Source organism: Pecten maximus, chromosome 2, assembly GCF_902652985.1.
Source record: "Pecten maximus chromosome 2, xPecMax1.1, whole genome shotgun sequence".
Lineage (NCBI taxonomy): Eukaryota > Metazoa > Mollusca > Bivalvia > Pectinida > Pectinidae > Pecten > Pecten maximus.
Window position 1 is genome coordinate 18982271 of NC_047016.1, and position 12704 is coordinate 18994974.

At 38.1% G+C, this 12704-nt stretch overlaps 1 protein-coding gene across 3 annotated transcripts in view; it reads right to left on the reverse strand.

The window, feature by feature from the left end:
* Positions 1-5165: 5165 nt before the first annotated feature.
* Positions 5166-12704, reverse strand: part of LOC117320872 (large proline-rich protein BAG6-like) — a 29016-nt gene continuing 21477 nt past the window's right edge. For all 3 annotated transcript variants that reach the window (XM_033875366.1, XM_033875374.1, XM_033875358.1), the window contains 6 exons: positions 11789-11891; positions 10975-11105; positions 9951-10193; positions 7647-7823; positions 7165-7272; positions 5166-6839 (listed from right to left, as the gene is read on the reverse strand). In XM_033875366.1, coding sequence (XP_033731257.1) covers positions 6570-6839; positions 7165-7272; positions 7647-7823; positions 9951-10193; positions 10975-11105; positions 11789-11891 — 1032 coding nt within the window. In that variant the 3' untranslated portion in view covers positions 5166-6569. The remainder of the gene's footprint in view (positions 6840-7164; positions 7273-7646; positions 7824-9950; positions 10194-10974; positions 11106-11788; positions 11892-12704) is intronic.

Here is a 12704-nt window from a genome sequence, read left to right on the forward strand (position 1 = left end):
TGTTATATATACCCCACAGTACCACCAGTGTGAATACATACGGTACAGTATGTTATATATACACCACAGTAACACCTGTGTGAATACATACGGTACAGTATGTTATATATACCCCAGAGTACCACCAGTGTGAATACATACGGTACAGTATGTTATATATACCCCAGAGTACCACCAGTGTGAATACATACGGTACAGTATATTATATATACACCACAGTACCACCTGTGTGAATACATACGGTACAGTATGTTATATATACACCACAGTAACACCTGTGTGAATACCTACGGTACAGTATGTTATATACACCACAGTACCACCAGTGTGAATACATACGGTACAGTATGTTATTTATACCCTAGAGTACCACAAGTGTGAATATATACGGTACAGTATGTTATTTATACCCTAGAGTACCACCAGTGTGAATACATACGGTACAGTATGTTATATATACCTCACAGTACCACCAGTGTGAATACATACGGTACAGTATGTTATATATACCCCACAATACCACCAGTATGAATATATACGGTACAGTATATCATATATATACACCACAGTACCACCAGTGTGAATACATAGGTAGAGTATATTACATATACCCCATAATCCACCTGTGTGAATACATACGGTACAGTATATTATATATATCCTAGAGTACCACCAGTGTGAATACATACGGTACAGTATATTATATATATCCTAGAGTACCACCAGTGTGAATACATACGGTACAGTATATCATATATACCCCACAGTAACACCAGTGTGAATACATACGGTACAGTATGTTATATATACCCCACAGTAACACCAGTGTGAATACATACGGTACAGTATGTTATTTATACCCCACAGTACCACCAGTGTGAATACATACGGTGCAGTAAATTACATATACCCCACATAGCCACCAGTGTGCCAACAGTACCACCTGTGTGAATACATACGGAACAGTATATTATTAATACACCAGCGAACCACAAGTGAAATAAATACGGTATAGTATGTTATTTATATACGGTACAGTATATTATATATACCCCTCAGTATCACAAGGTTGAATACATACGGTACAGAATTGTTATTTATACCCTAAAGTATCACGAGGTTGTATACATACCGTACAGTATGTTATTTATACCCCACAGTACCACCAGAGTCAATACATAAGGTACAGTATGTTATTTATACCCTAGAGTACCACCAGTGTGAATACATACCGTACAGTATGTTATTTATACCCCACAGTACCACCAGAGTCAATACATAAGGTACAGTATGTTATTTATACCCTAGAGTACCACAAATGTGAATACATACGGTACAGTATGTTATTTATACCCTAAAGCACCACCAGTGTGAATACATATGGTACAGTATGTTATTTATACCCTAAAGCACCACCAGTATGAATACATAAGGTACAGTATGTTATATATACCCCACAGTACCACCAGTGTGAATACATATGGTACAGTATGTTATATATACCCCCCAGTATCACAAGGTTGAATACATATGGTACAGTATGTTATATATACCCCCCAGTATCACAAGGTTGAATACATATGGTACAGTATGTTATTTATACCCTAGAGTACCACAAGTGTGAATTCACAAGTTGTCAATAAAATTTAATAATAACTAGCTGGACGAGCCTGCGGTACACTAACAGGCGTCTTTCTCACCATCGCCTATGATTCCGGAAATAGCGGGTTATTTATATTTCAACAGACATTTGAAATACAAGCATCAGATGTTGGTTCTATTATTAGACAAATTGGCACAAATAAGAACTACGTTTACGTGTGTTACTTTTACCGAGGCCAGCAATATAACCATGTATCATTTCGGGGAGTTTGACAGAGTGATCCGGGTTGTTGTATTGTACTACGACTAGAATACAACAATATGCGTTGGATGTCGGTATTGGTATCCCGTGGTAGCTATAATATATAGTTCGTAGGTTAACAATATTGGTACTGTGAACATGACGGACCCCGGTGATGTTCTGGGCGTGGTCACATTGTGGTAGATGTAGGTAGTCCCCGACACCCTGTTACAAGTATTGCAATAATGACAACATGTATTTGTATAGAATATATATAAATTCTTAGGTGTCATGATGTAAACGTTCGTACTATATATGTTGCTTATACAGTACTGTATTCAGTTTTAAAGGTAATGCTGTATAGTTTAAGTACCGTAGTATGGTCAGTGAGTAGCGTGAGTATCAAAGATATATATTGCAAGGGAGTTATCAAAACAATTTTGGATACCATAAGTTTATAAACAGGCTCAATAAGAACTTTTATTAAAACATTGGTGACAGAAGTGAGATACCTGTAAGACCTTTAATCCTACTTGGCGCCGATTAACATAAAACAACATACAGCGCCAATCAACATAAGATAGCATATGTAGAAGGATAGCTGAAGTGTCACAAAAATGTGATGAAACCGTTAATCAGGCTCAACGTCGATAAAACGCGGACAATGACAGACTCCTATACAGGCCATTGAGATGATACAAAATGAACAAGACCATGCGTTTCGGAAGAGTAAGCATATTCTGCCTCAACGACACCTGCCATGTAATCTTACGTCAAATATCGGCAATGTCACGTCCTCATATTTAGAACAAGGGAAGCGACATCATCGGGACTCAATATCAAAGAGCATCAAACAAGTTCATATCGCACAATGTCAATCATCAAACGTTCCCATAGGTCTCATCAACTTCCATTTTATGAAAACCTCTGGGTTCTGGTTAGCTGTCGATGAAGAAGCCCTAAAATGTCGAAATGTTGGGAAACAAGATTACTATCTGGTAATGAAGAGTATTGACGTGACCATTATTTAAGTTCTTTAGAGATTATCCTGTCGACATTGTTAACTATATTGTTCAATATAATAAAGATAGTTTGACTAAATTCTCTCAAAATTAAAAGAACACAGACACGCGGAATTGAGTATGGTAGTGTACAGTGTTCTGGTAGCGATTCCAGATTCCAGATTGGTCAAAAGCCCCGTTGGGATTCTTCAGGGTTCAAACAATTCATTTAACTTCTGTGTGGTATACACCATGAAAATACTGCCCTAACGTTTTACTGAGCAACCACTCAAGTCAACTTCTTATCAAGTATATGATCGGATATAAAAGGTGTTAGTGCATATTGGAACAATGAAGAATGGTTAGTAAATTAAATAGGTCGTATACTTGGATTTGATGTTTTGTCTGCAGAAATAGCCGTGTATCTGTCTAGGACTGAATCAGTACCTACCATACCGACCATTAATGTGGCCTTGAGATTTAAGTCAAAGGAAGAAGACATGTCTAGCTCACCTGGACCAAAGGTCCGGTGAGCTTATGCCATGGCGCGGCGTCCGTCAACATTTGCTCCAAATCGCTAATTGTCATAAAATGCATAGCGGATTTTAACCAAATTTGGTCAGAAATATCCTTGGGGGAAGGGAAACAGATTTTGTATAAATGACGATTCTGACCCCCAAGGGGCCAGAGGGGCGGGGCTCAATAGGGGAAATAGAGGTAATTCCTTTAAATCGCTACTTGTCAGTAAGTTATGAATGGATTTGAACCAAATTTAATCAGAAACATCCTTGGGGAAAGAGGAACAGATTTTGCATAAATGGTGACTCTGACACCTAAGGGGCCAAATAGAGGTAATTCCTTTATATCGCTACTTTAGTCAGTAAGTTATGAATGGATTTGAACCCAATTTAGTCAGAAACATCCCTGGGGGAAAGGGAACAGACTTTGCATAAATGGTGACTATTATCTCCACCAAGGGGCTAAATGGGCTGGGCCATAGGGAAAATAGAGGTCATTCCTTTAAATGGCTACTTGTCATAAAGTTATGAATGGAATTGAACCCAATTTCGTCAGAATCATCCTTGAGGAAAGGGGAACAGATTTTGCATAAATAGTTGCTGTGACTCTCCATCATCCCATTATCATGTATAGCATCACTGGATGTTAAGGGATAAACACAATTCTGATGTAAAAATAGGTCCAAGGGTCTTTTCCTAAGGGACTTGATTAACAATCCTTGAGGTCTTTCAGACCTTTAGAAAAAAAACTGGACTTCCTTATTTCTTTAAAGCAGTTGGGATCCCCACACTACAACCAGTCAAGCATTGTTCGAGATTCACAAATAAAGCTATGTATTAACAGAGACATATATACAGATCTATATATGTCTCTGGTATTAACGAATTGAATATGAACATCATATTGACCTTTGGTCAAATCCAACCAGGTGAGCGATACAGGCACCATGGGCCTCTTGTTGTGTAATGTTGGATTTATGCGTGAATAGCTCTTTAGTATTAAGGACTTATTGAATTTAATTCAATTGGAAGGTTAAATCCGGTAGCTTAATATGTTGGATAACGCCTATACCGACAGTTGTAATTTTATGTTGTCGGCTATGGCCCTAGTCCAATCATGGGTGGCGCACCAATGATTACACTCCACTACGCTAAACAGATGTGGATATCCGACACAGATGTGGATATCCGACATGCTGGTCCATGACTAAATGGGAAGTAGTGGACCATGCTGAAATTGTTCGAGGCAAAGTAACTCTCGTGGCGTTTCTTGAAAACTTGGGAAAAGGGCAAAGTGGTATTTTTTATAGAGGGTAGCTTCCACAGACTTGTGTAGGGCCCGACTGATGTCCTCTCCTTAGTATTCGACATCTAATTAAGTGCAGCATTGTTGGAGCATTACAAATCTATTAATACTGTACCATCAATAATTTTATGAAGTCTCTTATCTAGAATACATTGTGACTGTAAAAAAAAGCAAAACAAAGTAAACATTGAAGACATCTGATGGACTTCAAACTGAACAGATAATATGGTGTCAATTCGATACGTCTTATATCTAAAGGGGCAGCAGTGTCTAGAAGTCGGATATAGTGTTCCTGTCCAGCCTATGGTATGGTGTTCTAACGGTAGGATTATTGGAAGAGGGGTCAAATTTGAAGAATAAGGACATTCATCTACAAAAGTGCACAACAGAAAATGACATTGATTCATTGTTGTATATTCCTTTCGTTTCATCAACATATATTAAGCCACACTCCACAATTTACTCAAATGATATGCTGATATAATGATAAAAATGAATTAAAAGTTTTAATATCAATTTTATTCAACATGAAATCATCTATGGATTTTTAAATACAGAACCAGCCATTTCATAAAGAGCAACATCTATTTTCTCCACTTATAATACTTTGTAGCCAGTGCCTACAGAACAATATTTTATTAGGTGTATTGGTCACGAATAAAGAATAACAATACCAAACAGGGTTAATATTTGGATTTTGTGATAAAAAAATCACTTTTTGAGATATCTTAAAACTATAGATTACATATGTTTAATAATAATAATGGGGATGTATTATCACAAAACAGATCGAAGGCGAACCTACTTGGGAAATGCTGTTATTGCCACTTCAACATTTGCATAATGTATTGGAGTAGACTCACAAAAACAACAATTGTCATGCCCACCCTCCTCTCACCTTTGAGAGCCTTGTACTCCCCTGTATACTAAAAGGAGCAACCTGTTCCCATTAAGTAAGATTCGTCTTCTTTTCATCGTCTCACGTTTAAAACATTTCATTGCCCCCTCCCACACAAACCACATATTACTCACTATATTTAGCCACCAGTTTTAAAAAAGTTAAGTTGGTAAAGTTGTCACTCCTTTAACCAATAACAAAACTGGCTGTAACCAATACAACAGGTCAGGGCTGGCTTAGATCGTCGGCCAACAATCAGGTCAAGGCGTCGGCCAACAATCAGGTCAAGGCTGGCTTAGATCGTTGGCCAACAATCTGGTCAGAGCTGGCCGTAATTGTCAGCCAACAATCTGGTCAGAGCTGGCCGTAATTGTCAGCCAACAATCTGGTCAGAGCTGGCCGTAATTGTCAGCCAACAATCTGGTCAGAGCTGGCCATAATTGTCAGCCAACAATCTGGTCAGAGCTGGCCGTGATTGTCAGCTAACTAACTGTCTGACCGACAAGTAACATCAACTATCAGAGTTAAAATTTTTAGGGTGACAGGTGATGTCACTGATAAAAGCAAAAGTGTTTAGACTGAGAAATGATGTCACTAGTCCGAGTAAAAGTTTTAAACTTGCCACTGGTCACCTTATAAGTATTTAGAGTGACAGGTTATATCACTTAAGTGTAAAATCGTTTGTATGGCAAAGAAAATAGTAAAATTAATTATATAAATACCAGTTAGCAGTCTTTGCACTACACCATTAACAGCTATTACAGAGCTCACTGTGGTTTTAACATCACAGTGTCAAAGTATTCTTACAAATACCTTGTCTTTTCATTAAGGTTACCACCCTTTGTGATTTCATCAACACCGCAGTGTGACAACATTTTCTTGCAAGGTCAAGTTTACAGCAACCTTAATGATACAAAGCTGGTATGTATGTACAATGGTTTACATTTGTATCCTTTATGATAAAATTTTATATGATCAGATGGCTATAAAGCACAACCTAGAGTCATTTCTTGTTATTTTTGTGATAGTAGCGATCTGTGTTTGGGAACTGTTCTGGCCTATAATCACTATCACTGTTTAAACGATCTCTTATACTGCTCAAAACTTGCTCATCAAAAGCATGCTGCAGTTCATGATTGTCTGAAGCCTCACTGGTCATATTCTCCATACTGCTGATTGGCTGCACTCCTGCTGCTGCCACAGCGCGACGTAACGACAACGGAACAGACTCCTCAGCATTAGAGAAATTCACTTGGCCTTCATGTCCCATTATCTGAAATAAAAAAAATTGTTTAATTTGCTAGAAAATGGTTGTAAAACATATAAGCAAAGTGTCTTATACTTCCATTTACATTTAGTGGTGAAGCACTTTCAAATATTGTATATATATATTAACTGCAAGAGATTATCTTTCATACTGAAAGCAGAGATTATCTACTATACTGCAAATATTATCTTCAACACTGAAAGAAGATATTACCTTCAATATCACTGTAAAAAGATATCATTCATCATATTGTAAAAATTCGCTTTTCTTTACAATTCCCTGTGGTCCCAGTTTCCACACATTTCCCACTTGAACTAATGGATGACATTACCTTCCTGCGTTTAGCGGGCATGCCCTGTAGGTAGGTATCACTGAAGGCTGGCTGGGGTCGCTGATGTTTCTGTTTTTCTATGTCACTGTTGATGATCGGTACCCAGTCCTAGAAATATCAAGTTATCAGGCATGTCAATACAAGTCATGCATGTTATATTGTCAGATGCTGGTTAATTGAACAAAGATAATGTGAACTGCTTAAATCTTGCTGAAGAAGACTTGTTAAATCAATGAAACATTCACCACAGGAAAACCGTCATCAATATTCAAAGATCATGCATATACACCCCTGAAAAGTTATAAAGACGATGCGTGTCAAAATGATCTGGCTATGGTTGATAACATATATGGTTTCCAAAGACATACTCGCATAATATTTTTAATGTCACTTGTCATGAAGATGTGATAATCAACAGAAACACCTCCTGTCCCCAATAACATGGCAGGGTAACAAGAGTTCCACAGTACAGTCATACTTACGGGGTTAACTTCCAGCTCCCACGACTCCCCACCAGCTGCTGCTCCGGGAGAGTCTGCCTTTGGTGCCTCTGTTTTGATCTTGGTAGCAGGGACTTTTGTGGCAGCTGCTGTAGCAGGCTGTGGGCGAGGTGGCTGTGCAACTGAAGCTCCTGTATTGATGTTCTGGGTCTCCATTGGCTACAAAGTCAACAAATAATAGGGTCACATTACACATCTACAGGTTACTCTATATATCAACAGGTGACAGTCAGCATACACCAACAGGTAACAATACACTCACAAGAAACTCTGCAAACATCCCAAACTCTCCACACATCAACAGGTATCTATACGTCCACACGTAACTCACACACATCTACAGGTATCTATACGTCCACCAGTAACTCACACACATCAACAGGTATCTATACGTCCACAAGTAACTCCACACACATCAACAGGTATCTATACGTCCACCAGTAACTCACACACATCAACAGGTATCTATATGTCAAGTAAATCATACACATCAACAGGTATCTATACGTCCACAAGTAACTCCACACATATCATCAGGTATCTATACGTCCACCAGTAACTCACACACATCAACAGGTATCTATACGTCCACAAGTAACTCACACACATCAACAGGCATTTATACGTCCCCAAGTAACTCGCACACATCAACAGGTATCTATACGTCCACCAGTAACTCGCACATATCAACAGGTATCTATACGTCCACCAGTAACTCCACACACATCAACAGGTATCTATACGTCCACCAGTAACTCGCACACATCAACAGGTATCTATACGTCCACCAGTAACTCACACACATCAACAGGTATCTATACGTCCACAAGTAACTCACACACATCAACAGGTATCTATACGTCCACCAGTAACTCCACACACATCAACAGGTATCTATACGTCCACCAGTAACTCACACACATCAACAGGTATCTATACATCCACAAGTAACTCACACACATCAACAGGTATCTATACATCCACCAGTAACTCCACACACATCAACAGGTATCTATACGTCAAGTAACTCACACACATCAACAGGTATCTATACGTCAAGTAACTCACACACATCAACAGGTATCTATACGTCCACAAGTAACACACACACATCAATAGGTATCTATACGTCCACAAGTAACTCACACACATCAACAGGTATCTATACATCAAGTAACTCACACACATCAACAGGTATCTATACGTCCACAAGTAACTCACACACATCAACAGGTATCTATACATCCACCAGTAACACACACACATTAACAGGTATCTATACGTCAAGTAACTCACACACATCAACAGGTATCTATACGTCCACAAGTAACTCACACACATCAACAGGTATCTATACGTCCACAAGTAACTTGCACATATCATCAGGTATCTATACGTCCACAAGTAACTCACACACATCAACAGGTATCTATACGTCCACAAGTAACTTACACACATCAACAGGTATCTATACATCCACCAGTAACACACACACATTAACAGGTATCTATACGTCAAGTAACTCACACACATCAACAGGTATCTATACGTCCACAAGTAACTCACACACATCAACAGGTATCTATACGTCCACAAGTAACTTGCACATATCATCAGGTATCTATACGTCCACAAGTAACTCACACACATCAACAGGTATCTATACGTCCACCAGTAACTCACACACATCAACAGGTATCTATGCGTCAAGTAACTCGCACACATCAACAGGTATCTATACGTCCACAAGTAACTCACACACATCAACAGGTATCTATACGTCAAGTAACTCGCACACATCAACAGGTATCTATACATCCACAAGTAACACACACACATCAACAGGTATCTATACGTCCACAAGTAACACACACACATCAACAGGTATCTATACGTCCACAAGTAACTCCAAACACATCAACAGGTATCTATACGTCCACAAGTAACTCCACACACATCAACAGGTTACTCTATATATCAACAGGTGACAGTCAGCATACACCAACAGGTAACTATACACTCACTTGAAACTCTGTACATCCAAAACTCTCCACACATCAACAGGTATCTATATGTCCACAACTAACTCCACAAACATCTACAGGTAACTCTATTCAAGCACAGTTAACTCTGCACATCTGATTTATTCATTCTGGTAAACATAGCTAATTGCTCCATTTATCATTTTGTTAAAGCTATTTTATTGAAGTATAAGACACCAAGAATAAACGTCCTTAAATGTATGATCATGATATCTGACCGGTACAGGCATTCTAGGCCACTTACTTCAGGAGAATCTACTTGTGAGGCACCTGGTGAGACCAAAGGTGGACTTGTCTCCATAGCTGTGGCAGCTTCATCTTTCTTTGCTGTGTTTGAGGCCTGTTTTTTGGTGTTCTTTTTTACAATGTAGGAGTGGACGTTGGCATCAGTGATGGTGATTGTAGGGAGGAACTGGTTGAGTTGTTGAGTAATGACATTGCACATCCATTGTTGGATCATCGGGTTCACGCCCCGGGTAATAGCACTCTGCAAGAGAAAACACTGATGAGATATAGGGCTCTAAATAGCTAAGAATTTAAACTTAACATTCAAGCCCCTGGTATAAGTAATCTGAGTGGTTTAATTATGTGGGGCTATAGATGACATTACCTTGGAGAGAGAGATGAAAAACTAAAATACAACACACTTTTGTCTCGAAATGGTTGGCTGAAAATTCAGCAATTAATGGCTGAATTGTATATAGAACAAGAGTACCGAGGGGTATAAGCCCATCGAATGCCACATAAAAGTTGCATCACCTTATGAATGATTAGGTTGCATGCTTTGACCTTCATCTTTTACTACTAAGTCAATGTCAAATGTTCTAACAGTTTGAGGAGTACACTTTATCTGGGGTTACTAAAAGTCTCATTAAACATGATTTGATATGATTAAAGCGTACCAACTTTCAAAGATATCAGTCGAAAAATGTAGATCTTGGGAGAAAAATAAAATACCGAAATAAATAAAGGGGAAGAACTTCTGCAAAAATAGTCAACACAACTACATATAATGATTATATGAATACCAAGTTTCAAAGAGATAGGTCAATAAATGCAGGAGAAGATCTCCAGACAGCCAAAAGTTTATGCTGCACGGACAACACCACACTATAATACCCTATATCCAGAAACTTTGCTGATCTATCAGGAAATGGATACATCAAAATGACTTACCAGTCGACTATGTATGAATTCTCTGTAAAGCTATTTGGCCTTCCACTAAGCATGAACTTTTCAGAATGATAAGTTCTACATACAGGACTTACCAGTCGGCTCTGTATAATTCTCTGTAAAGCTGTCTGGCCTTCCACTAAACAGGATCTTGTGAGAACAATAAGCTCTGCCAAACTCATCCTCATTCTCTCATAAAATTGGTTACCAAAATTTGTGTTGGACTCTGCAAGGTGTAAAACAGTACATAGTTTGAAACATACATCATGTATACTGAAGGACAATATTGATATCTACAGCAGGATGATGTAGTCTTGGTTTTACTCTTATGCGATCTTGTGTGATGAGGGTAAGGGTAATTTCGTATGTATTTTACCAACAAGTCAAAATTTGAAATATTTTTTTGTTAAATACACTTTTATACAATTACATGATACAAGCTCATATTAACATTATGTGCAGTTAATTGTTACATTTGTAGGGATTTTTACATTAGTCCTAGAAAACAAATTGTCATAATGGAATCCTTTGTCTATTTAAACACTTTCTTGTTAGACCATGTATGAATCCTCTTATCAATCCAGGAATGCTGATGTGTAGTTCCTACTTTTAGGCCCCTTCCACCACCCCTAGTGGTACCAAACATTTCAAATATCCTTGGCACAAAGATGATCTTTGTTAAATTAAGTTAAAATCTGTTCTGCTGTTGTGGACTTTCATGGAAGGCATTTAAAGGTTTAAAACAATGGAAGTTGTGCGATGTTATATGACTATGTTCACCTAACCCTTTAGGCAAATTTTACTACATACTGATGAAATACAATCCTGGCATATACTAGTATGTTACTGAAGAAGAAATTTATTGACTAAAATAGCATAGTATACAAAGAAATATCTAGAAATACAAACCATCGGCTAACATGATCATGCGGACTGTTGCTGTAAATTGCTGTCTAAAGAAATTATTGAGAGTCTCCACCAGATCTATGTCAGGCTTGACCTCAGCCACATTCTGTAATAACAAAATTTTAACATCCTCATAATAACAAAAAACACCAAAAGTTCTCTTTAAATGACATACAGATACTGCAGTGTTATTACTTCCCCTTAAATGAGATTTCTCAATGTCTAATCCTTGACAGAGTTTTAGGTTGGACATACAAGTATCACAGCTGATACCACATCTCATTGGAAGGGAAGATGCTATTGATCTGTATCTTCCTCCATATACATGTACAGTGATACTGAAATCTGCGTTCCATCCCCTACATACATAGCCATACTGAAATATGTGCTCCTTTTAATAGTCATACTGAAATCTGTGCTCCCTCTCACAGTCATACTGAAATCTGATGGCAGTGATAATGAAATCTGTACCCATCTATTGTAATACTGATATCTGCAGCCCTTCATTGTTATACTGAAAGCTTCAACTCTTCACAGTAATACTGAAATCTGCAGGACTTCATTGTTATACTGAAATCTGCAGGACTTCATTGTAATACTGAAATCTGCAGGACTTCATTGTAATACTGAAATCTACAGCCCTTCATTGTTATACCGAAATCTGCAGCCCTTCACAGTAATACTGAAATCTGCAGCCCTTCATTGTTATACTGAAAGCTTCAACTCTTCACAGTAATACTGAAATCTGCAGCCCTTCATTGTTATACTGAAATCTGCAGGACTTCATTGTAATACTGAAATCTACAGCCCTTCATTGTTATACTGAAATCTGCAGCCCTTCACAGTAATACTGAAATCTGCAGCCCTTCACAGTAATACTGAAATCTGCAGCCCTTCATTGTTATACTGAAAGCTTCAA